The 26,743-nt window shown below is 46.4% G+C and overlaps 1 protein-coding gene across 1 annotated transcript in view; it reads left to right on the top strand.

The window, feature by feature from the left end:
• The window catches only part of mta2 (metastasis associated 1 family, member 2), a 46,569-nt gene that overhangs the window by 7,626 nt on the left and 12,200 nt on the right, over positions 1–26,743 (top strand). Inside the window, exons 2-12 of the mRNA XM_056300030.1 lie at positions 1,446–1,513; positions 2,281–2,374; positions 12,072–12,189; positions 12,553–12,616; positions 12,919–13,036; positions 17,958–18,060; positions 21,685–21,784; positions 21,935–22,123; positions 22,781–22,855; positions 25,142–25,200; positions 25,310–25,410. Of these exons, the coding sequence (XP_056156005.1) occupies positions 1,446–1,513; positions 2,281–2,374; positions 12,072–12,189; positions 12,553–12,616; positions 12,919–13,036; positions 17,958–18,060; positions 21,685–21,784; positions 21,935–22,123; positions 22,781–22,855; positions 25,142–25,200; positions 25,310–25,410 (1,089 nt within the window). The remainder of the gene's footprint in view (positions 1–1,445; positions 1,514–2,280; positions 2,375–12,071; positions 12,190–12,552; positions 12,617–12,918; positions 13,037–17,957; positions 18,061–21,684; positions 21,785–21,934; positions 22,124–22,780; positions 22,856–25,141; positions 25,201–25,309; positions 25,411–26,743) is intronic.

Genomic DNA, 26,743 nt, shown 5'->3' with positions numbered 1-26,743 from the left:
GAGCTTTCAGATACGTCTAAACTGTACTGCATATATATTGAAAACAAATACCACCAAATTACATGATTATTACTTGTGGAAACATCCACTAATAGTCATCATTAACAACAGCAGTGTGTAGAAGGCTGCCGTGCCACAGCTGGACCCAGAAGGATGTCTCGTGTTAATCTTGTAAAGCTAATTAAGTTGCTGGATTTACTTCAAAAAGGCTAGAAGACATTACTTGGCAGCATCTTAAAGATCCCCATCGCCTTTTTTGGTGGAGGTGAAGTTACTGATGGAGGATGATTTCCTGCTCTCCTTGAGAGGTCCACTATGAGGCAGTACAAACTGGACTGCACCCTTTAACCAGGTTTCTATTGATCTGTTTTCCCTCTGCTATGAGCGCCTGTCCGAGTGTAGGCTAGCCCGCCGCTACGGCCGGGCTGCGTGTCGGGAGGCGTGTACTTGTGGTCTTGTTGTCGAGCGACGTGTTAAGTGCAGTGCAGCATCTACTTTGCTCTGCTGCGTTGTTTCATTCTGCGTCTCTTTTTCCAGTGGGTGTCTTTCAGTGGGTTTTACATATCATCTCTGCTTCATTTACATGTCATCTCTATTTACATATCTACTTTATTTACATATCATCTCTATTTACATATCTACTTTATTTACATATCATCTCTATTTACATATCTACTTTATTTACATATCTCTACTTTGTCTGGATGGGTTAAAGGCTAACAAATTCAACAGCAGTTGACATACTTGAGACAAATTTGAAATTTGTAATTTGTGATACTGGGCTATAAAAATAAATAAAAGGATACATTTTTGGCCGTCCGGGTAGCTCAGCAGTCTATTCCGTTGTCGACCAACATGGGGATCGGTGGTTCAAATCCCAGTGTTACCTCCGGCTTGGGCAGGCGTCTCTAGAGACACAATTGGCCGTGTCTGCGGGTGGGAAGCCGGATGTGGGTATGTGTCCTGGTTGTTGCACTAGCACCTCCTCTGTTCGGTCGGTACGCCTGTTCGGGGGGGGGGGGGGAACTGGGGGGAATAGCGTGATCCTCCCACGTGCTACGTCCCCTCGGTGAAACTCCTCACTGTCAGGTGAAAAGAAGCAGCTGGTGACTCCACATGTATCAGAGGAGGCATGTGGTGGTCTGCAGCCCTCCCTGGATCAGCAGAGGGGGTGGAGCAGAGACCGGAACAGAAGGGGGGGGGGGAATCTATAAAAAAAAAATTTTTTTTTGGCAGGTCGGTGTGTGTGTGTGTGTGTGTGTGTGTGTGTGTGTGTGTGTGTGTGTGTGTTTAAAGGACTCAGTTCCTAATGATACATGATTTTTTTTTTCAAATGTTTCATTTTTAGTAATATGAAACCATCTGCATAGTCATGTGTTGATTTTTTTTTTTAACTCTTTCTATAAAGGTTATGCTGTTACTCATCACATTGTTCTTACTTTCAGATTACGTGTACTTTGAGAATTCCTCCAGCAACCCGTACCTGATTCGCAGAATAGAGGAGCTCAACAAGGTGAGTTTTCTGTCGCGGCCGATTAATCTTGCATGCCCACATTTAAACTTGGTGGCTTTGACTTTCAGCCCGTTATTTATTTATGGCACTTTTTCTGTGTTAACTTCTCCTGGCTAGCTGTCATGGCTACCTTCTCATGCCTCGCTGTCATGGTACAGTTGAATGTGGCTTTGTATTGTTATATCACTTCTTACAGCGTTTCAGTGCTGATACACACCCGAATAAACACATGCACAAAGTTTTGTTTCGTCTTCTCTGGGTGCTGTCTGGTAGCCTTGACTAGTCAAATGACTAGACAGTGGTACATGAGCAACTTATATAACCCAGCGGTAGAAGCAGGGGCGTATGACACAGGCTTGTTTCCCAGTCAAAGGATTAAGCTCATTTATATAACACTCTTAAATTGAAGGGGTTGTGTTGAGCTGGAGGACTCCGTCTTCGTGAGTGCTAATGGGCGCTGAGCAGGATGAATGGATATTATGAGTGTGAATAACCATCTAGGCCCCGACTTAAAATTGCTGCGTGGATAGAGAGGAGCCCTGCCTTCTCCCCTCCTTTGATCACAGTTAATCCTCCGATATCAAGTCTGCCATCATCTCTTCAACTTGATTAAGTTTTAAACTCTGTCTTTAAACATTTCAGTCAGTACGTGTCACTGCTAACTCGCAGTCAAGAAGTAATGTTGGTAACCTTTGGATAGAAAACGGAAGAGGGTGGCGCCAATGTTTGTACTTGATTCTAACCAGTCACTGTTCCTTTGTTCCCAGACGGCCAATGGGAATGTGGAGGCCAAGGTCGTGTGTTTGTTCAGGAGGCGAGATATCTCAGGCACCCTCAACACACTAGCTGACAGCAATGCAAGTGAGTACCACCACCCATCTTTATCCCTAAAACCTCCCCCTCACCACCACCCGTCTCATCCCTAAAACCTATTTCACTGTCCTTATTTAAAGGCATATTACAGTTTCTACCCTGCCTCAAAAGCTGCAGTCTGAATTTGAGAAGAGCACATTTGCAGTATAATGAAAACTGGGTTTTATAATTGTTTCATGGTAAACTTGCGTTAGATTCTTAAAGGATGAGTTGGAGTTGAGTGTATGTCCTATTTGTAAAACGGTTTTAAAGGTTGGATCAACGAGACTGTAGCAGCACTAGAAAGCATAACACTCTGGGAATTCTTGATGGGAATGCTTGATGCAGTTACCTCTTCAAGTGAAGCACACCAGAGATTCAGTGAAAGTGTTTGGCAATGCATGTTCGAGTTCATAGTATATCCATTTGAAGTTGCTAGAGATGGGCATCTGGGTAGGGTAGCGGTCTATTCACATGGGGATCGCCGGTTCGAATCCCCGTGTTACCTCCGGCTTGGTCAGGCATCACTACAGACACAATTGGCCGTGTCTGCGGGTGGGAAGCCGAATATGAGTATGTGTCCTGGTCGCTGCACTAGCGCCTCCTCTGGTTAGTCGGGGCGCCTGTTTGGGGGGGAGGGGTAACTGTGGGGAATAGTGTGATCCTCGCATGCGCTACATCCCCCTGGTAAAACTCCTCCCTGTCAGGTGAAAAGAAGCGGCTGGCGACTCCACATGTATCAGAGGAGACGTGGTAGTCTGCAGCCCTCCCCAGATTGGCAGAGGGGGTGGAGGAACAACCAGGACAGCTCGGAAGAGTGGGGTAATTGGCTGGGTACAATTGGGGAGGAAAAAATGGGGAAAATCCATCCATCCATTATCCAAACCGCTTATCCTGCTGTCAGGGTCACGGGGATGCTGGAGCCTATCCCAGCAGTCATTGGGCAGCACCCTGGACAGACTGCCAGGCCATCACAAGGCCCACACACACACACACACACACACACCTAGGGACAATTTAGTACGGCAGATTCACCTGACCTACATGTCTTTGGACTGTGGGAGGAAACCGGAGCACCCGGAGGAAACCCACATAGACACGGGGCGAACATGCAAACTCCACACAGAGGACGACCCCCAAGGTTGGACTACCCAAGAGCTGGAACCCACTACCTTGTTGCTCTGAGGCGACCACACTAACCACTGCGCCACCGCCCATGGAGAAAAATCCCCCCCCCCCCCCCCTAAAAAAAAGTTGCTAGAGATTTTTGTTTCTGTTGAAAGTGTGTTAGCGTAGCACTCGAATCCGCAATTGGTTCCCTGATGACTGATTTACGGTTCAGCGTGGAGGTGACTGCGGGCCACCACTGTAGGTGACGGTGTGAGCTTCGGCTCCCCCCTCAAAAATGTAATTGCGTATCAAGGCTATGCGGACACCACGAGAATGATCCGTTTGCTTGGGCAGCTTACCTGCTATGTGTTTCCAGTGCCGGCAACCCAGCAGTTCATCCATCTCTCACGTCCAGTACACAAACAGTGAATTCCCTGTTCTCCTGCCTCAACATCTTTATTGGTCTCACAGACTCGTCTCCTCTTCCGATGTAATTTGCTCCTTATCAATAGCGGAAAAAAATGCACTCTTTTTGCTCATCTAGCGAAGCCATTTCCATTGCAAACTTTGTCTTTGCTGCCTGTAAATCAGAGAAGACATAAACATGATTCCTTTGGCGCCTGATTTGTTGTGTATGCTCTGGTGTAGCATGTACAACAAAGCTGGCGCCAAAGTGCCAACCACTACACTGCTGTCTAGTTTGCAGCGCTGCTGTAACAGTCTGCACCAGCAGTGAGGAACCTTGTCCAGAAAGAGCTGGTGTGGGTGCAAGCTTTCCTTCTACCTGAGCCATTACACACCCGAGTCAACAAATAACCAGTCTTTCTCAGGATCTTCATTAAGGATCTTTCTCAGGATCTTTTCATTAAGAATCTATCTCAGGATCTTCATTGAGATGCTTTCTCAGGGTCTTCATTAAGAATTTTTCTCAGGATCTTCATTAAGAATCTTTCTCAAGATCTTTTCATTAAGGATCTTTCTCGAGATCTTTTCATAAAGAATTTTTCTCGAGATCTTTTCATTAAGAATTTTTCTCGAGATCTTTTCATTAAGGATCTTTCTCGAGATCTTTTCATTAAGAATTTTTCTCGGGATTTTCATTAAGAATCTTTCTCATGATCTTCATTAAGAATCTTTCTCAGGATCTTAATGAGGTGAATCAGGTGTGTAACTGCTTGGTTGGAACAAAAGCCAGCACCCACACAGGCCCTTCCTGGATAACATGGCTCCATCCCTGGTCTATGGGTTGCATCCATATAATAGTATAAATCAAATGCTACCGCTATAGCACCTCAACTATCACTTGGACATGGAACCCGTGTGCTGATGTACACGTCCACAGATGCACGTGTAAGGACACAATTTGTCTTGTACATCACACATGCCAGTGAATGCTTCCCCATGCGTGCAATGAGACAGGGTAAGAGGGAGGGGAGAGATGTGGCATGCAGGGCTGATCAGATTCTTCTTGCCCCCAATCACCCCAACAATTCACAATACACACACACACACACACACACACACACACACACACACACACACACACACACCATCCTCCAAATCCCCAACTATGCTATCTTTGCTAGTAGCTCTACAGATAACAGGCACCAACACACTAAATGTATGCATTTTTGCAGTTGAGAGTTGTGTACGGGTTAACAACCGTAGACAAGCTGAGACCCACATCACCCTCCCTGTAGATACTTTGTCATATCAGCGATCAAAATTGAGTTACATATTTTTATCATTAAATTCTCTCACAGATGAAGAGTGTGACTTTTTTTTCTTGGTGCGTCTTCAGCGGTTGAAGTTTTATTTGTTGTGATAAAATTTGGCAGTCTTGTTTCCTGTTTTTAGAGGTGTTGCACTGACACACAGCTAGAGAGAGCTCTTCGTCAGTTCTGCAGGAGTTTAAGTAATGTAGTGCACATACAGCATTCTAGGCTTCTTAAGTACAACTACCAGTTTCCCCTCAGGTAGCGCGAGGGTGAGCGTGCTTTGGCGATAATGGGTGGGGGTGTGCAGTATGGACACATCACAATATTTAAGACTTTCTCAGGCCACATTTTGCATCAAGCAGTTTTTTGTTTTGTTTTGTTTTTTTGTCTTTTTTGGAATTCCCCCCTTTTTTCTCTCCACAATTGTACTTGGCCAATCACCCCACTCTTCCGAGCCGTCTCGGTCGCTGCTCCACCCCCTCTGCCGATCCAGGGAGGGCTGTAGACTACCACATGCCTCCTCCGATACATGTGGAGTCGCCAGCCTCTTCTTTTCACCTGACAGTGAGCAGTTTGGCCAGGGGGGCATAGCGTTTGGGAGGATCACACTGCCCCCCCCCCCGAACAGGCGCCCCGACCAACCAGGACACATACCCACATCCGGCTTCCCACCCACAGACATGGCCAATTGTGCCTGTAGGGACGCCTGACCAAGTCGAAGGTAACACGGGGATTCGAACCTGAGACCCCCGTGTTGGTAGGCAACAGAATAGACCGCTACGCTACCCGGAGGCCCTGCATCAAGCGGTTTTGAATTGGCCCTTCTAAGGCTAGGTTCTAAGTTAACAAACATTACAGCCCTGCTTGGAAAAATGTTAAACAATGAGCTGCCCTTATACACTGATAGCTCTCATACAAAGTGCTTCTCTCAACCTTGCCAGCAATGTCCGATATGTTGTGTGTAGCTCCTCTCATGTTAAGCCAAGACAATCTGGAGAGTTTGTTATGGCGTCTCTGTGTCACCTTGTCTGCTACTACTACTACTACTACTTTTGGCTGCTCCTGTTAGCGGTCGCCACAGTGGATCATCTGTTTCCATCTCTTCCTGTCCTCTGCATCTTCCTCTGTCACACCAGCCACCTGCATGTCCTCCCTCACCACATCCATAAACCTCCTCTTTGACCTTCCTCTTCTCCTCTTCCCTGACAGCTCCATTTTCAGCATTCTTCTCCCAATATACCCAGCATCTCTCCTCCACACATGTCCAAACCATCTCAATCTGGCCTCTCTTGCTTTGTCTCCAAACCGCCCAACTTGAACTGTGTCACCTTGTATATTGTACATGTTATGGTGCTTTGAGGGTTGTTGAGAAATACCAGCTAGTTCCAAATAACTGAGGACTTGAAAGTGAATCCTGACAAAATCTCAGTTGCTGAAAATAGTGAGATCACCCTATCAGGAGGTATCAGAAACCAGTCAGAAATACTTTATTCATCCCTGGGGGGAAATTGGATAATAAGTAAAATAATAAAATAATATAATAAAGTAATAATAAAGGTAGAAATTTCTTTTAGTGTTTTTGTTTGTTTTAAAAGTCATTACTCCATGTGGTCATGTTTGCCTTCTAGTAGCACTACAGCAGCAGACCTGTAGAAGTGTCCTACAGTTCTGTCGCTGACCCCAGATAGAATGCACCCACTAGAAAGGTCAGCTGAAGCGGTGAGAGCGAGTCCGGCTGGGCTGGGGTTCAGCTTTCGTGGAGGGAGTGTCCAGGCTTTGCAGGCCAGCAGCCCTGGTTACGTCTGCCAGGCCGTCCATGTGGAGGCGCTCATTCTGTAGCATGTCATCGCACCTTGAGCAGGGGCACTGACAGGGAATCCCTCAGCTAGCAGTGTGGTTATCTCGCAGCTGGAGAGTCCAGAGTTTATCCTGTGTAGTGGCCAACACACACACACACACACACACATGCCCCACGGGTATGAATGGTCTGGTCTTCTGGCCAGGCTTCAGGGTCTGCTTCAGCGTTTAACACCTTTTCCTTTGTTTTGCCTGCAAAACTTAACTTCTGCCACTCGGCAGCATGAGCCACCGCTTTGCCACCATCTCGTTGCGTTGGACCTTACTCTTGTTGTCTTCTCTCTCTTACTCTCGTCTTCTCTCTTACTCTTGTTTGTCTTCTCTCTCTCTTACTTTTCATTTTCCCTTTTCTTCTTCTTCCTCCTCTCAGACTCTGACCTTGCTAACACATGAACACCCTTTTTAAGAAAGTTTGTTTGTCTCTTTGTCTCTCAGTGCATTTACATGGTAAAAATTGACCTGATAATTGCGTGCAGGTAGCATGGCGGTCTATTCCGTTGCCTGCCAACACGGGGATCGCCGGTTTGAGTTCCTACGGTACCTCCGGCTCGGTAGGACACAATTGGCTGTGTCTGCGGGTGGGAAACCAGATGTGGGTATGTGTCTTGGTCGCTGGACTAGCGCCTCCTCTGGTTGGTCGGGGCGAGGGGGAACTGGGGGGGGGGGCATGATCCTCCCATGTGCTATGTCCCCCTGGTGAAACTCCTCACTGTCAGGTGAAAAGCGGCTGGTGACTCCACATGTATGGGAGGAGGCATGTGGTAGTCTGCAGCCCTCCCCGGATCAGCAGAGGGGGTGGAGCGGCGACCAGGACGGCTCAGAACAGTGGGGTAATTGGCCGGATACAATTAGGGAGAAAAAGGGGAGGGGAAAAAATGTTTTTTGGAGCTGATAATACTGGGAGTAAAAAGTTTCAGGCAGTATTTCTCATTAAAGGGTTTACATGGTAGGAAGTGACTTGAAAACCCAGATGTGTTTTTCAGTAGCTGGTTTCCTGCACGTCAGCTCCTGCTAAACTTCTTGAGTAGCTGGTCTCCTGCTCGTCAGCTCCTGCTAAACTTCTTGAGTAGCTGGTCTCCTGCTCGTCAGCTCCTGCTAAACTTCTTGAGTAGCTGGTCTCCTGCACGTCAGCTCCTGCTAAACTTCTTGAGTAGCTGGTCTCCTGCACGTCAGCTCCTGCTCTACCTCATGAGTAGCTGGTCTCCTGCACGTCAGCTCCTGCTCTACTTCTTGAGTAGCTGGTCTCCTGCACGTCAGCTCCTGCTCTACTTCTTGAGTAGCTGGTCTCCTGCACGTCAGCTCCTGCTCTACTTCTTGAGTAGCTGGTCTCCTGCACGTCAGCTCCTGCTAAACTTGTTGAGTAGCTGGTCTCCTGCTCGTCAGCTCCTGCTCTACTTCTTGAGTAGCTGGTCTCCTGCACGTCAGCTCCTGCTCTACCTCATGAGTAGCTGGTCTCCTGCACGTCAGCTCCTGCTCTACTTCTTGAGTAGCTGGTCTCCTGCACGTCAGCTCCTGCTAAACTTCTTGAGTAGCTGGTCTCCTGCACGTCAGCTCCTGCTATACTTCTTGAGTAGCTGGTCTCCTGCACGTCAGCTCCTGCTCTACTTCTTGAGTGGCTGGTCTCCTGCACGTCAGCTCCTGCTATACTTCTTGAGTGGCTGGTCTCCTGCACATCAGCTCCTGCTATACTTCTTGAGTAGCTAGTCTCTTGCACGTCAGCTCCTGCTAAACTTCTTGAGTAGCTGGTCTCCTGCACGTCAGCTCCTGCTATACTTGTTGAGTAGCTGGTCTCTTGCACGTCAGCTCCTGCTATACTTCTTGAGTAGCTGGTCTCCTGCACATCAGCTCCTGCTATACTTCTTCAGTAGCTAGTCTCTTGCACATCAGCTCCTGCTAAACATCTTGAGTAGCTGGTCTCCTGCACGTCAGCTCCAGCTAAACTTCTTGAGTAGCTGGTCTCCTGCACATCAGCTCCTGCTATACTTCTTCAGTAGCTAGTCTCTTGCACATCAGCTCCTGCTAAACTTCTTGAGTAGCTGGTCCCCTGCACGTCAGCTCCTGCTAAACATCTTGAGTAGCTGGTCTCCTGCACGTCAGCTTCTGCTAAACATCTTGAGTAGCTAGTCTCTTGCACATCAGCTCCTGCTAAACTTCTTCAGTAGCTGGTCTCCTGCACATCAGCTCCTGCTATACTTCTTGAGTAGCTAGTCTCTTGCACATCAGCTCCTGCTAAACTTCTTGAGTAGCTGGTCCCCTGCACGTCAGCTCCTGCTATACTTCTTCAGTAGCTGGTCTCCTGCTCGTCAGCTCCTGCTAAACTTCTTGAGTAGCTGGTCTCCTGCTCGTCAGCTCCTGCTATACTTCTTGTCTCTGCCTGAATACGACAACAACATTTGTCAAGCAACCACTTTGTATAATTTTCTCCACCTGTCTTTGTGAAAGAGAAAATCTTTTATCACATTATTGTAGAACGCCATACCACGAGCGTTGCTAACATGTAGCTGTCGGCGTGCCGACTGGGCGTGTGTATGTAGATGAAGACATTAAAGCTTTGCAAACGGAGCGTTGCCCTTGTGATCGACTGCATTCACCACGCCATTTTAACACTCGCGGCTTAACAGTATACAAAGAAATGACTCCATCAATTTATCACACACTTTTTTGTTTTGACCCCCCCCTTTTTTCTCCCCAATTGTACCCAGCCAATTACCCCGCTCTTCTGAGCCGTCCCGGTCACTGCTCCACCCCCTCTGCTGATCCGGGGAGGGCTGCAGACTACCACGTCTCCTCCGATACATGTGGAGTCACCAGCCGCTTCTTTTCACCTGACAGTGAGGAGTTTCACCAGGGGGCCGTAGCGTGTGGGAGGATCATGCTATTCCCCCCAGTTCCCATTCCCCCCCTGAACAGGTGCCCTGACCGACCAGAGGAGGCGCTAGTGCAGCAACCAGGACACATGCCCACATACGGCTTCCCACCTGCAGACACATCCAATTGTGTGTAGGGACGCCCGACCAAGCCAGAGGTAACACTGGGTTTCGAACCAGTGATCCCCATTTTGGTAGGCAATGGAATAGACCGCTACACTACCCAGACACCAAACTTTCGGGGTCCCCCCCCCCCCCATTATTTAGACTGTAAAAGACACAAGTGGAGGGGTCCAGATGCCAGGGTTTCATAATGGCAGCGTGATGGGACTTCTCTCTAGTCGTGTTTGGGTGATGGGGTGTCTCGCCATCGTCTTTAACAGTTTCCAAGACCAGGACTCATGAGCGAGTTGTAATAGCGATCATGGGATGCCCCCGCCTCTCTCTATTCTTTATTAGTTGGATATTTGAGTTGAAAATGAAGTTGTCGACTTCTTTCCTGTCTGGATCCATGATGCCGCCTCGGCATGTGGTGACAGTACGTGAATATCGTGGCATATGAAGCACTTTGGGTGTCTAGAAAAGCGCTATGTAAATGTAATTATCATTATTATTGTTATGGTATGTGGTGGTACACTGACCAAACTGGTTCATATCTGTTTCGTGTTCTACCTCAAAACATGACAGTTCTCCATCTTGGTGTGGTTAAAACGGTGTTATAATGGCTGGTGGTATTTCACTGATGCAACTTCAGATAGCGGGTAATAAAGCCAACTGTGCCGTTTACGCCGTAAATCAATAAATCGAAATATTGAGCAGAAAACCCCTCCAAAAAGCTAGACGTCGTAATCCGTTATGTTTACCCCGATTCCGAGCTTACCCCAGTAACGCTGAGCAGATAGAGCTGTTTACGTGACTGTGGCTGAAGTCGCAGTAATACCTCCGTCGGGCTGTGATGGGGTGACTTGTTCACATGTGAATATGTCTTCTGTGTCTGCAGCCCTGCAGCTCTGCACACTGCTCAGAACAAAAGGCCCTTGATGTGTCCCAGAGGGCCATGGCGCACAAGGGGTTAATTCTCACTTACCTTGTCTTTGTCACGAGAAGAAAGTCTTTGTGTGTGTGTGTGCGTGTGTGCGTGTGCGTTTGTGGGGGGGGTATGATTGTGTGCTTATTAGTGTGTGTGTGCACATGTCTGCATGCATGCATGCATTCACTACTGTGCGTCTCTCCCACCCTGAATTATTATGTCCTGTCTTTGTTTTTTCCTCCGTGTGTGTGTGTGTGTGTGTGTGTGTGTGTGTGTCTGTGTGTGTGTGTGTCTGTCTGTGTGTGTGCGTGCGCACACACGCGTGTGCTGTTAAGAGAAGATACATGATGGGGGGATGGGCGCCTCAGGTTTGGTACACAGGGTTTCCTACTTTGTCTGGCAGGGGCTAGCTGGACAAGGGGAGGGAGAGGGGGGAGGGTGAGATGGGGGTAGCAGAGGGAGGGGAGGGGGTAGAGGGGTGGCAGGAGGGGTTAACAGAAAGGGGTGTGGCATAAGGTCCCGGCCCTCTTTTCTCTCACTCACTGACAGGGTTTCCTGTGGCTGAGTGCAGGGGTGGAGTCCACGGAGATGGAGCGATACAGTGCGACCTAGCACCCCCCCCTCCTCCTCCTCCTCCCCTTCAGCTCACAACAAATTACTCACCCGCTTGAAATTAGGAATGCGCAATCTAGTGGCCGAACATACACACAGCTGTCTCCATTTCTTAATATCTCTGCGTGGCTGAAAAATGTAATGACTTCGTCTGCAGTAACGAATACCTTGCTGCCCTGCCTGCTGCCCGGCCTGCTGCCCGGCTCGTTGCCTGGCCCGCTGCCCGGCCCGCTTTCTGTACTTACACTTCCAGGGAATATGAACCAGTATTATGACATTTATTTCATTTTGGAAATTCTTTGTGGTAGTCTCACCCGAGGTGTTGCCGTTCAGTTGTGGCTGCTGGTGGGTTTTGTCTCACAGAAACCTGTCAGCATATTTAATTCAGTCGTACAGTTTCAGTTGCTCGGTGTACGCCGGCTGTAATCCAGCCGGTAGTGAGTTTGTGTCAGTAGAGTTTGATGTTTCATTTTGTTTTTCACGAGTCTGGTTTTTGTATTGTTCTGTTTCAGGAGACTTTGAGGAGGAGTCAAAGCAGCCAGCAGTGTCTGAACAACAGAAACACCAGCTCAAGCATCGAGAACTCTTCCTATCCCGACAGTTTGAATCGCTACCTGCTACTCACATACGGTGTGTGTGGTTGTATAGACATGGCTGCCATTTATTTCAGCCAAGACGACTGCCAGCACAGTTGACATCAAACCATCCAATAAGTCGTTCTGTCTGCAGCCAGTCTTAGCCATTAACTTAGCCTCGTGTTGAAGCTTGTCTACACAGAGACCAGCCCGTCATCACACCCGCTGCCTGCTTAGGGAGTAATCACACCAATGTCTTAAATTTAGCAAATTCTCATCTACTGGTGAACTATTGGTCACATGTTTGCACCACAATGACACTTTTCAGAATCTACAGATTTTAGGTGTAGCTGAGGTCACTTTGTGTGTGTGTGCATGACCTATGAGTGCTTAAATCTACCTCTTAAACTCTTCCTAGGGGGAAATGTAATGTTACGCTACTCAATGAAACAGACGTCCTTGCCAGTTACCTGGAGAAAGAGGTAAGCTGCCATCCATGCATCTACCACCCAACTGTTCGACCAGGCTGTTTCTGTTGTGTGTGTGTGTGTGCGCATGTGTGTGTGTTTATTTTCAGGTCAGGTATTCAGCTCCTTGCTCCCATTAGTTTCTAATGAAAAAATTCTGTTGTTTAACTTTCTGACTATTGATTTCATCTTTTCTCCGCTCTGCCCCTGGCCTTGATTTTCAGTGTGTAAGAGTCCACATAGAGTCTTGGTGTACATTTTGCAAACCCCACAATACTGGCTCGTAATTTTGATGTTCTGTTACTGTATCTGCCCAGGACTGTTTCTTCTACTCGTTGGTGTTTGACCCTGTCCAGAAAACCCTGCTAGCAGACCAGGGGGAAATCCGGGTGGGTTCCAAATTCCAGGCTGAGATCCCTGACAAACTAGCAGAAGGTGAGCACCAGCATGCTAGACCTTCTACAAGCTGGAGAGGCAAAGCAAGCTGAACTTTTCATACCACTCAACCTATAGGGTTACACACTCCTACACCACAGGCTCATAGTACCCTAGAGGTCAAACACACGCATGTTTCTTACCTCAGAAATGTTCAGGTACATGGGTTGGGTTCATTTCTGTTAGGGTGATTGCAGCGGCATGTCTGCTAAATAGATTTGTAAAGACAGAGTTCAGTGTAGACAAAGGAAAAGTGTTGTACACCTACTTGTAGCAGTGGTGAGAAGATGCAAGTAGCTTTCCATCATTGCCACAAGTCGTTTCATCCCACAAAATGCACATGCTTCCTTTATTCTGCACTGTTCACTTTCTGCCACACCACTCCTGTGCTATGTACAGATACAGTTGACACGTTTATTACAATAACATACTCCTGTATATACCATTACATGCCCACCTCAACTATTAATGTTAGATTTAATGTGCGACTTAAGTTTTGGTTTAAGCTCATGCGTCTCCTGCTTGTATACACTTCGAATTTTAGCTTACTGTTAGTCTATTTTTAGTTATTTTAGCTTTACTTTTTAAATTCTCATGCTGGACTGTAAATACTGTAATTTTGTAATTTCTTTTGTTAATTTTTAGAATTTTTTTTTTTAACTTAATGTTATGTCATATTCCTTAGCTTTTTTGAGGTTGAACTGATGCCTGTGCATTTCATTGCCAGCAGTGCCTGCCACGCTGTTGTGCGTTTGATAAAATAAAACAACTTGAGCATGATACAGGAGAATCTTAACAGAATGCAGAATACTTTGCTCTGATGATAGTTTTCCGTGGCAAGAACAGCATGCAGTACAGTATGTACAGAGTTCTGAGGACTAGGTGGTTTACCCCTACATGTTTCCATGTGATATAGACACTCAGCCAGTCTGATCAGGCAAGACATCACGTCCCTCCGAAACCACTGAAAATGAAGGACTAACCAACAGCTCACAGTTCTCCTATCAGCTACATCCCAGATCTCTTCTCTTTCCCCTTCTCTTCATTTTCCCGTTCATTTCACCTGTGCACTTGATTCTAATAGCACCTCCACCTCTTTTGACCTTCATCTTTCCTGTTCTCACGAAATGCTTTTCAGCCATCCACTCATAAAGGGATAGTTCGGCTTCTGAGTTTTTACTATATCTCCTAATTACATTGAGCCGAACAAACTCTTAGATACCTTTTCTTATGTCTATGTGTGCAGTTAGAAGGTACGAGGTGAGCTGAGCTTAGTTCAGTTGCTGAATGTCTACCAGGATCATTAATAGCTTCTCTTTAAAGAAGGGAACTAGACCTCTGAAGCCGATCATTAATACTTTTACCCATTAGCCTAGTGTTATCAATTTTACTACAAGTACAGGCAAAATCCTTAAACCTGGATTATAGTTTTGAACTGTTCTTCTGTAATTAGGAATGGGTACTGAAACCTGGTATTAAATGGGCACCAGTGCTAAATTATTAGAGGTTGTTGTATTGATAAGCTCTGACATTAACAGTTATGCTGTCGGTATTGGAGAAATTAAGAAAATACACTACCGTTCAAAAGTTTGGGATCACCCAAACAATTTTGTGTTTTCCAAGAAAAGTCACACTTATTCACCACCATATGTTGTGAAATGAATAGAAAATAGAGTCAAGACATTGACAAGGTCAGAAATAATGATTTGTATTTGAAATAAGATTTTTTTTACATCAAACTTTGCTTTCGTCAAAGAATCCTCCATTTGCAGCAATTACAGCATTGCAGACCTTTGGCATTCTAGCTGTTAATTTGTTGAGGTAATCTGGAGAAATTGCACCCCACGCTTCCAGAAGCAGCTCCCACAAGTTGGATTGGTTGGATGGGCACTTCTTTGAGCAGATTGAGTTTCTGGAGCATCACATTTGTGGGGTCAATTAAACGTTCAAAATGGCCAGAAAAAGAGAACTTTCATCTGAAACTCGACAGTCTATTCTTGTTCTTAGAAATGAAGGCTATTCCATGCGAGAAATTGCTAAGAAATTGAAGATTTCCTACACCGGTGTGTACTACTCCCTTCAGAGGACAGCACAAACAGGCTCTAACAGGTACTATTTAATGAAGATGCCAGTTGGGGACCTGTGAGGCGTCTGTTTCTCAAACTAGAGACTCTAATGTACTTATCTTCTTGCTCAGTTGTGCAACGCGGCCTCCCACTTCTTTTTCTACTCTGGTTAGAGCCTGTTTGTGCTGTCCTGTAGGAAATCTTCAATTTCTTAGCAATTTCTCGCATGGAATAGCCTTCATTTCTAAGAACAAGAATAGACTGTCGAGTTTCAGATGAAAGTTCTCTTTTTCTGGCCATTTTGAGCGTTTAATTGACCCCACAAATGTGATGCTCCAGAAACTCAATCTGCTCAAAGAAGTGCCCATCCAACCAATCCAACTTGTGGGAGCTGCTTCTGGAAGCGTGGGGTGCAATTTCTCCAGATTACCTCAACAAATTAACAGCTAGAATGCCAAAGGTCTGCAATGCTGTAATTGCTGCAAATGGAGGATTCTTTGACGAAAGCAAAGTTTGATGTAAAAAAAATCTTATTTCAAATACAAATCATTATTTCTAACCTTGTCAATGTCTTGACTCTATTTTCTATTCATTTCACAACATATGGTGGTGAATAAGTGTGACTTTTCATGGAAAACACAAAATTGTTTGGGTGATACCAAACTTTTGAACGGTAGTGTACATTTCCTTTTTATTTAGGCTACATAAACATTGTCTTACACCTTTTTATCTCACCAACTCTGTTTGTAACTTGCAATAAGATTAAGACGTTTGGAAACTCATTTCAGCCGCTTGTATCTGTGATCTCACCCTTTCGGTCACTACCCAAAGCTCATGACCATAGGTGAGGGTTGGAATGAAGACTGACTGGTAAATTGAGAGCTTTGCCTTCCAGCTCAGCTCCTTTTTCACCACAACGGTCTGGTACAATGTCCACATTACGGCTGATGCTGCACCAATCCACCTGTCAATCTCCCGCTCCATCCTACCCTCACTCATGAACAAGACCCTGACAAACTTGAACTCCTTCTCTTGAGGCAACAACTCATCCCCAACCCGCAGGGAGCAATCCACCATTTTCCGGTAAAGAACCATGGCCTCAGACTTGGAGGTGCTGACTCTCATCCCAGCCAGTTCACACTCAGCTGCAGACCACCTCAGTGCACGCTGGAGGTCACGTTCTGATGAAGCCAACAAGACCACATCATCTGCAAAGAGCAGAGATGCAATGCTGAGGTTGCCAAAACGGACACACTCCTCACCTTGACTGCTCCTTGAGATCCTGTTCATGAATATCACAAACAGAATTGGAGACAAGGGACAACCTTGGCGGAGTCCGACACCCACCAAAAATGTGTTTGACTTTATGCCGAGAATAGGGACACAGCTCTCACTTTGGTTATACAAGGACCGGATGGCTTGCAGCAACTGCCCCGGTACCACATATTCCCAGAGTACCTCCCACAGAGTGCCCTGGGGTACACGGTCGTAAGCCTTCATGAGCGGATACAAATGGCTGAAATGTGTTTCCTCCGTAAGGTGTCTGGGCTCAGCCTTAGAGATGGGTTGAGGAGCTCGGACATCCGGAGGGAGCTCAGAGTAGAGCTGCTGCTCCTTCACATCGAAAGGAGCCAGTTGAGGTGGTTCGGGCATCTGATTAGGATGCCTCCTGGGGGCCTTCCTTTGGAGGTTTGCCGGGCACGTCCAACTAGGAGGAGACCCCGGGGTAGACCCCGAACTCCCTGGAGGGACTACATGTCCATTCTGGCCTGGGAAGACGTTGGGATCCCCCAGGAGGAGCTGGAGGGCGTTGCTGGGGGGGAGGGACGTCTGGAGTGCCCTACTTAGCTTGCTGCCACCGTGACCCGACCCCAGAGAAGCCGCTGATGATGAGATGAGATTAAGATGTCTGTCTGTGTTGCATTTTCGCTATTCCCAGTCCAGAAGAGAGATCTCTGTCTCTCGGAGTGTGTTGTTTGTGCAAGCCGAGGGGCGGGGCCAACTCTCTGCCTCTCTCTCTGACACGTGCGCGCACACACAAACACACACAGATTCTGCTCTTAGTGACAATGGCGAGAGAGAACTAAATGTTGATAAGTCAGGTTATACGTCACCAGAGTCGATGCTGATGAAGCTCGTTGCCACAAGTGCAGCAAGTCTTTTTCATGTAAGGGTGGAAACACAAGCAATCTTTCCAAACATCTGGTGAAACAGCATCAAATACAGGTGGAGAAATGCTGTTTTCGACTGCCTAGCTCGTAGTTCTTCTCTGGTTGCCCCATCCAGCTTAGGTATGTTATGTATGCTAGCAGCCTGGAGCCCACGTGGAGTTGCCTACATTATACACACATGGGTTGATGATTAAAAGTAACGCTCTGTCCAGACATGAGAAAATAAAGCAAAGTTAATTCTGTTCTTCATTTGTTTTGCTTTTTTCTCTTAAAAAGATAACAAAAATAACCCAATAAGAGTACCGTTAAAGTACCGGATCGATGAGCAGTATCTGTAAGAGTAGTAGTAATGTTAAAATCTTAATGATGCCCATCTCTATCTGTAATATGCTTACCTGTCCTCAGCTGTAGGGGAAGACTGATGCGTATCTTCTTCAGCCACAGAAGATCAGTTATGTGAATTTCAGGGTTTTTGCTAAGACACTTAGTAAAAACCCTGAAAATGGAAGTATCCCCTTAACACTTCAGTACCGCGGTACAAGTTGACGGAGTAGGAAATGGCCCCTGAACACAACCATTATAACTGTTTCACAATTTAAATGGATAGAAACCTCTAGCAAACACGGTAGCTGTTTCCCACCATTTGGCCGGTGACCACATCTACACCTGTCCCTCCTTTCTCAGGGGAATCGGACACCCGCATCCAGGAGAAGCTGGAAACCAAGGTGTGGGATCCTGACAACCAGCTCAAAGACCCGCAGATTGACCAGTTTCTGGTGGTGGCCCGGTAAGGCTCTCTACCAACTGTTACCCTTCCTACACCTTCTGTGTCCCATTGCTGTGGTGAAAAGTAAATCCACAGTTGTCAGGACAGCCGGGGAAAGTTCTCTTGGGGGAGAGACATAAGCCACATAGCCTTCAGTGACGGTGTTGAGGCTTTTGTTTTTCTTGCAGTTAAATTAGCGAGCGTTAATCAGCTCTTTCTTCTCTTAAGCAATTCCTGGTTAAATTGCGGGAATCAAGTGTAGTTCAGTACGGTGAAGTCCCTGTAAAGAAAGTGTTGCTCTGTTAACATAAAACTTGCTCTCCATCAGGTGAATATTTAATGGAAAATCTCTGCAGTAATAATAATAATACTTTTTATTTGTGGGCGCCTTTCAGAGCACTCAAGGACACCTTACAGAACACAGTTAAAAAACCCAAGCAGCACTGTATCAGACAGCATAAAACAAAGCAGGGTAGACAATAAAAAGTTAACACAACAGGTAAGTATCAAATCATCATCTGCACAAAACTCTGAAGCGTGGATCAGACTGAATATGCCAGTGTGAAAAGGTGCGTTTTGAGATGGGATGTGAAGGTTGAAAGAGAGTCAGTGTTGTGAATGTGTTGTGGCAGAGAGCTCCATAGGCGGGGGGCAGAATGACTGAAGGCTCTAGTCCCCATGGTAGTCGAGCCTGTAGTGAGTTGGAGAGCAGAAGAGGATCTGAGAGTACGGGAGGGCGTGTGGATAAGAAGGAGTTCAGACAGATATGAAGGAGCTAGGTTATTCAGGGCCTTAAAGGTACTGTACACCACCCTCCTTAAAATATTGAGATACCGGGTGTCCGGGTAGCATGGCGGTCTATTTCGTTGCCTACCAACAAGGGGATCGTCGGTTCAGATCCCCGTGTTACCTCCGATTGGTCCCTACAGACAAAATTGGCCGTATCTGTGGGTGGGAAGCCGAATGTGGGTATGTGTCCTGGTCGCTGCATTAGCACCTCCTCTGGTTGTTGGAGCGCCTGTTCAGGGGGGAAGGGGAACTGGGGGGAATAGCGTGATCCTCCCACGCGCTACATCCCCCTGGTGAAACTCCTCACTGTCAGGTGAAAAGAAGCGGCTGATGACTCCACATGTATGGGAGGAGGCACGTGGTAGTCTGCAGCCCTCCCCAGATTGGCAGAGGGGGTGGAGCAGAGACCGGCTCAGAAGAATTTGGGAGAAAAGGGGGGGGGGTGTTGAGTTACCTGTTGTTCAGAGCAAAACATGCTTTCATTGCAAAAAGTAAATATTGTATGTGTGGATAAGTGTGTTACTGGATTGTGCGAGGCCTTCTACCAATTGATACTAGGCGATTTTCCATGGGAAGAACTCCATGAACTCCCAGGCTGGCGCGAACTACCGCGTAGTCGGCCCTCTCGAGTGACATGTTTCCATAGAAATGTAGAAACCACCGGGCTCATGAGACCCCTGCTGAACCTCGTCAGTGGCGTAGTAAACCAACAAAGCCTGCACCTCCTCGACAGTCCCATTTTTCGGCTTGATTTCTCCATTTCGCTTGATCGAAATTCTCTAGTGTTGTGCTGGCTACCACACAGCTTGGTTGCTGGCTTATAAAATTGCGCTTGTTGAACACCGAAGTAGTAGGCTGGTTGCTTCCGACGTTCAACCAATCAGCGTCGAGCCCCTCCCAGCAGATTTTCAGGGCTGCTCAGAAGTACCGACCCCAGAGCAGGGACTAGAGACGCTCCTGTAAGAGTTCCGGTCAGGGTTAGTTCCTCTAGTGGAAACACCAGCAAAGCTGCCGGCCCCCTTAAATTGTTCGGGTAGTTCCCCTGGTGGAAAAGCAGCTACTGACATGAAAGTGGTACAGTCCTCCACATCTCCTGCAATGCAACCAGTAGGTTGTTGATGGAAGATGCCCGTGTTAAATGTGCCCTTATTTTAAGTTCAAAAATTTCCCAAAGATACTCGAGCAGGTTCAGCCGGGGCCTTTGTGCTGTCTGATCAGATGTCCTGAGGTTTTTGTCCTCAAAGCATGCACAACACTCCCGTCCATCACATCACCATGTCAACACTTCACTGTTGGTGCAGCACACGCTTGTCGAAATTATTACCGAGTCAATCTCCATTCTCAGTCGTCCACTGAGTTGGAAAGAGTGTGTATCATGACTTTTTTTTTTTCCTTCACAGAACAGTTTCCACTGATCCACAGTCCAGTTACGTGCACTACACCACCTCAGTCGTCAGATTTTACTCGGCCTGATAAGCAAAAGCTGTTGTGTTGCCGCTCATATTCATATGATGTAGAGTTAGTACAACTCCAGGAAAACCTGGAAGTTTATAGACTAGCCTGGGAAATGAAACGATTGATCAAATGTCCAGGAAAATTTGCGGTAATGGAAAATGGTAAAATGAGTTTATGAAATTGTGTATTTACCCACTGCGATTGCATATTTGCAGTGTAATCTTTAGTCGAGATCTCATTTTCAGCCACCGAGATGACGCGTCGTGGCTGAAGGTTTGGGTGGTGTGTTCGGTGAGCAGCCTCACAGGCTCTAAACGACTGTGTTTAAGTTACAGTCATTCAGAGACTGTGAGGCCTCTGTCGAGGACCTTCTGTTGTATGTCCAAGGAGAAGTTGTGGAAAATGTTTACTTAAAAGATAAGAACCCTTCATGTCATTCTCTGTGGACTTGAGGAAGCACTTTTGGAAGAACTTGTGACATTTTGCTGTTTTCGACCTAACAGCTTTCAAAAAACAAGGACGGAAAGGTCCAGCCTGTTTCTTCATCTTTGCTTGTCATAATCTCTCTTCATTGCCGTGTTTAGTTTACTTCAGTTTTAGATTCCAAGACGTTGCAGACACTGGATTTGGGACTGTTTAGTTGCATTGCAATGGTGCATATGCACTTGTTTTTTTTTTGTTTTTTTTGCACACACAAATCCTCCCCTGATTTGTAGCGTAAAACTCACTACCTCAGGGCATTTTAATCTGCTTTATCATGGGAGAATCCCAAATTAATCTGCCACCCCATTTTAAAGTGAAGCTACATATTTTTTTTAATTAAAGATCGATTTTATTTTAATGGAGTAGTGCATATTCTCTTCAGGGAGGCACGTTGGCGCAGTGGTTAGCGCGGTCGCCTCACAGCAAGAAGGTTCTGGGTTCGAGCCCCGGGGTAGTCCAGCCTTGGGGGTCTTCCTGGGTCATCTGGAGTTTGCATGTTCTCCCCGTGTCTGCGTGGGTTTCCTCCCACAGTCCAAAGACATATAGGTCAGGTGATACGGCCGTAATAAATTGCCCCTTGGTGTGTGTGTGTGTGTGTGTGTGTGTGTGTGTGTGTGTGTGTGTGTGTGTGTGTGTGTGTCTCGGCCCTGTGTGATGGCCTGGTGGCCTGTCCAGGGTGTCTCCCCGCCTGCCGCCCAATGACTGCTGGGATAGGCTCCAGCATCTCCGCGACCCTGAGAGTAGGATAAGCAGTTCAGATGATGGATGGATGGATAATGGATGAATGGATGTTCTCTTCAAGGCCTCTGACACATTCGGTGGCACTTAGATTTCTGCATTTCAGATGCTACACTTACCTGGTGCTGAGGAAGCTAGCTTGATGTAACTTGTGGTAACTAGCAGCTGTTTGTCATGCAGAGCTGTGGGGACGTTTGCCCGGGCCTTGGACTGCAGTAGCTCCATCCGTCAGCCCAGTCTCCACATGAGCGCCGCTGCAGCCTCCAGAGACATAACACTGGTGAGACGCACTGGTCCTGCACGAACCAAGTCAAACATTCAGGAAAAGAAAAGTCGTGACGTGTGACCATTGACACACTGCTGTATATGCCATCGCAAATACCCAATTCTTAGTCTCTGTTTGTTATTTTCTCACTCACTCTGCTTTCAGTTCCATGCTATGGATACACTGCAGAAGAACAACTATGACCTGGCCAAGGCCATGTCCACCCTGGTCCCCCAGGGAGGGCCCGTGCTATGCCGAGACGAGATGGAGGAGTGGAGTGCTTCTGAGGCCATGCTGTTTGAGGAAGCCCTGGAGAAATACGGCAAAGACTTCAACGACATCCGCCAAGATTTTGTAAGCTGGTTCTCTGATGGCGTCGTGTTTTTATTTCACATCTAGGAGCTAGGTCCACATGTTTAACACGGTTATCACCTTTTCCCTCGTTAGCAAGAGTGAGACTTTTTAATGAGGTCATAACGAGATCATAACATCATTTCTTATGTATTTTCACAATGTGTGATGTGCATAACATGTTTAGCTTCTCCTCTGAGGCGACATGGAAAATAGTGTGTGCAATAATGTGATCTGCCTGTGACAGCTAGTTTTGACAAAATCTGGCTATTACAAATGAAAACCCTCGTAGGTCAGGTGAATGGGCCGTGATAAATTGTCCCTAGGAGTGAATGTGTGGGCCCTGTGATGGGCTGGCGGCCTGTCCAGGGTGTCTCCCCGCCTGCCGCCCAGTGACTGCTGGGATAGGCTGCAGCATCCCTGCGACCCTTAGAGCAGGATAAGCGGTCTGGATAATGGATGCATGGATGTTGCCCTACCCTGATAAGCACTGAGAGGCTTCTGGGAAATCCGTCTGTGGGTGTGGCTTGATGTGCAGTCCTTGTGGGATGTGAATGTAGTTAAACAGCACCTAGTACTTGGAAACACAATACTTGTCTGATCATGCAGTTACTTGTAAAGTTGTGTAGTAGCTGATAGATTGTCTCTCCCTCCTCCCAGCTGCCCTGGAAGTCACTAGCCAGTGTGGTACAATTCTACTACATGTGGAAGACTACTGACCGCTACATCCAACAGGTAGGTGAAGAGGCAAGCCTCACAATGCAGCACAACACACTAAGCTGTTTTTTTTGGTTTTTTTTAAATCCAAGTAAATAAGTCTCAAGTTTAAGTGCTGTGCGAGTGTTACTCTCAATTTTCACAATGTCAGATTAGATGGTATATCGTGGGCATTAATGTTGAAAGACAGCATATAAATTTCGGCAGTGACAAATATTACCCAAATCGGACAGATGGTGGCGCTATAATCAAATGTCTCCCTTGGTAAGCCATATCTCTGAAATCAGAAGTGCTCTTGACATGAAACTACCTGTAAATATGCAGCTGAGTTCTACAACTGTACCACCATGCGCTGAGCTTCATCATGGCTTATCAAAAAAAGGCAAAAATTCCCACTAAAACTGGCACACAATATAAAGGAAACATGGATACAAAATGTGATGCAAGTGTATGGAAATGGATACACATCATAGCCACTAACTTCAGTGATGATTGCGAAGAAGAGCAGTGATGGTATTTGGTGACCATTGGTCTAATTATAATTATATAATTAGTAAACTTTTTAAATAACTTAAATGCATGATAAGAACAACTGTGTGATGGATTTTTAAAACCAAACAATTTCTTTATTTTTCATTTCCACAAAATATTATAGATGATCTGGGTTGAACGATTATTTAACATCTCTTGGACAAACTGTGCCAACTATCCTCTTCTACTACTACTTTCGGCTACTCCCGCTAGGGGGCGCCACACCGGATCGTCTGTTTCCGTCTCTTCCTGTCCTCTGCATCTTCCTCTGTCACACCAGCCACCTGCATGTCCTCCCTCACCACATCCATAAACCTCCTCTTTGGCCTTCCTCTTCTCTTCCCTGGCAGCTCCATATTCAGCATCCTTCTCCCAGTATACCCAGCATCTCTCCTCCACACATGTCCAAGCCATCTCAATCTTGCCTCTCTTACTTTGTCTCCAAATCGTCCAACTTGAGCTGTCCCACTAATATACTTGTTCCTAATCCTGTCCTTCTTCATCACTCCCAATGAAAATCTTATCATCTTCATCTCTGCCACCTCCAGCTCCACCTCCTGTCTTTTCATCAGTGCCACTGTCTCCAAACCATATAACATAGCTGGTCTCACTACCATCTTGTAAACCTTTAACTATTGCTGGTACCCTTCTGTCACCAATCACTCCTGACACTCTTCTCCACCCTGCCTGCACTCTCTTCTTCACCTCTCTTCTGCACTCGCTGTTACTTTGGACAGTTGACCCCAAGTATTTAAGCTCATATACCTTTGTCCGTCACCTCTACTCCTTGCATCCTCACCATTCCACTTTCCTCCCTATCATTAACTCATAGGTATTCCTATAAACTGTGTCAACTATATTGGATTCTATTTCATTCTTTTACTAAGGTTTTGACCCATTGACCCTGAACGCTAAAACAAAGAGAACAAAGAAAATGGTTGCCATAAAAATGATGAACTGAGCAAAGTGCATGGCTAGGCAGTGAAAATCATCGTAATTTGACCATTAGTCCATTTGTAAAATATTTGGTGCACAAGTTGGAGAGATCATAGTTAACATGGAAAATATCCCCGTGAAATAGTTTTTTCCCCCTAAAGTCCAGAATTGCCAAATCATAGGTTTCACTGTCTCAAGCTGTGCCACAACAGCTCAAATTAAAAACATGTAAAATGGACTCATGGCAGGTAATAAAGTATATCTGCTAATACGTTCAAGCAGCACAGTGGTGCAGTGGTTACGGCTGTCGCCTCATGGCAAGAAGGTCCTAGGTTCGAACCCCGGGGTTGTCCAACCTTGGGGGTCCTCCCAGGTCATCCTCTGTGTGTAGTTTGCATGTTCTCCCCGTGTCTGTGGTGGGTTTTCTACGGGTGCTCCGGTTTCCCCCACCATCAGAAAGACATGTATGTTAGGGTTAATACTCCTGTCTGTGCCCCTGACCAAGGTAATGGGAAAAGAGCTGGAGTTGGTCCTTGGGAGCAGCACAGCAGCTGCCCACCGATCCTAGCTACACAGCTAGGGTGGGTTAAATGCAGAGAGGAGTTTCCCCACGGGGATCAATATAGTATATCAAAATGTATAAAAAACACAAGTCAATTCTTGTTCCTCTGTATATTGAATGATTAGTTGAAATCTGTCTTGCTTTTCTGCCTGTCAGGGGCGCCACCTGCCTCCCAGGTCACCGTTACCATTCACCTCTCCATGTGTGGCTAATCCATGCTCATGTTTATTTTAGACATGTTAATCATGCATGTTTTCCTTGTGTCTCTTTGTCAGAAACGACTAAAGGCAGCAGAAGCAGACAGCAAGCTCAAACAGGTGTACATCCCCACCTAGTGAGTATTCTGCCTGACTGCAAGTCTTAATGCTGTCTGGAATCGTTTCGCTGTTGAAATACCACATTGTAGACCCGACCCTAACTATATCCCTCTGACCTTTCTCTAGCACCAAACCCAACCCTAACCAGATAATGGCGCCTGGTAGCAAGCCGGGCATGAATGGCGCCGCGGGCTTTCAGAAAGGACTCAGTTGTGAGAGCTGCCATAGTGAGTACCTAAGTCAGTATCATGTACACACCTTCTCCCCTGCTCAGACTGCATTAGCAGTGTGCTTTACAGTGGAAAGTTCTCAGCCCTGTTCTGGATGTGGTCGACTAGGGTTGGATGTTGTAACGGTAATACGGTATCCCAGGGTATTCAAACATGACAACAGTATCCATTTAAACCCAACATAACATTTTTGAGCCACAATTGTCTGATAAATACAAGCTAACTGTTTTTCAAGTCACAAATTAAAACGGGTCACACCTGTGTATTTGGTCAGAGTTACTAGTGTTTGACTTTGTCTGTAGATTCCAGCTTTTACTACCAACTATAGCAAGTGTTGTCACAAAAACCGCTGAATAGCGCGCAAACAGGACAGTGTGCAGTGGAAATGTTGTTCTGGCACAGTGGCAGGTGATTTCGATAAAGAAACGGTCTCATTCGACACAGTGGAAAAACTCATTTAAAGCCATGATCCAAGCTCCTTCTCCACCGGGAGGAAAGTCTTCTCAAAAAGCGCCATACCAGACTTGTATAACAGAGTTTGACAGATGAGATAAACGACTGTAAACAACAGAAGATTGCTGGGACCACATTTGCAAATTTGCATGGCAGTTGTGTGCCAGTTTGTCCCGGACAGAGTTAATGTGCAGGTGGAGTTCAGATTCTCAAGAACCGCTTAGAATAACTCCATCCTTTGGATGATCTGTGGGACGACAAGAGCACAGGGATTTTGTTATACATTTATAGCTGCCACTGCCCCCCCCCCCCACACACGTTTGATCAGCTAAACAACCAGTCAGCATCACTTCTCCGAGAAGGGGACAGTCACCACAAGTGAAACAAGGAACCTTAGAAACAAACAATGACCGCGGGCAGTGTCACAGTGACAGTTGCTGAGTTGCTCAAACCTGCCCCTCTCCCTCCCTCCCATTTTTTGAAATAGGAGGTGGTAACAAATATTTTATTTAATAATCCGGTATCACGAAAACATCCGTGCCTACATAACAGGGTAGGACTTTGTTACAGCAGCTTTTAGTTTGCAGACGGTATCTTTATCCAACTACATTCTCAGCTCGCTGGCTGATCCTTCATGAACGACTGTTCTTGGTTCACCGGTCAGTGAGTTTAGCTGAATGTTCGGCCATATTTCAGCTCAGTGACTGGGACTACACGGTCGGAGCTCCGGTCAAGCCCGAATGTTTTGAACAAATATTTTTCAATGAACTGATTCTAATGATTCAGTACCCTGAAAAGAACTGCTCTGCCCATCACTACCACAGAGTGGAGCACTTGTCTAAGAAACCCATCCGAGCTACACGGAGAGGATGGGTTA

The sequence above is a fragment of the Lampris incognitus genome, chromosome 20 (assembly GCF_029633865.1).
Source record: "Lampris incognitus isolate fLamInc1 chromosome 20, fLamInc1.hap2, whole genome shotgun sequence".
Classification (NCBI taxonomy): domain Eukaryota; kingdom Metazoa; phylum Chordata; class Actinopteri; order Lampriformes; family Lampridae; genus Lampris; species Lampris incognitus.
This window is presented reverse-complemented; position numbering and strand designations above follow the sequence as displayed.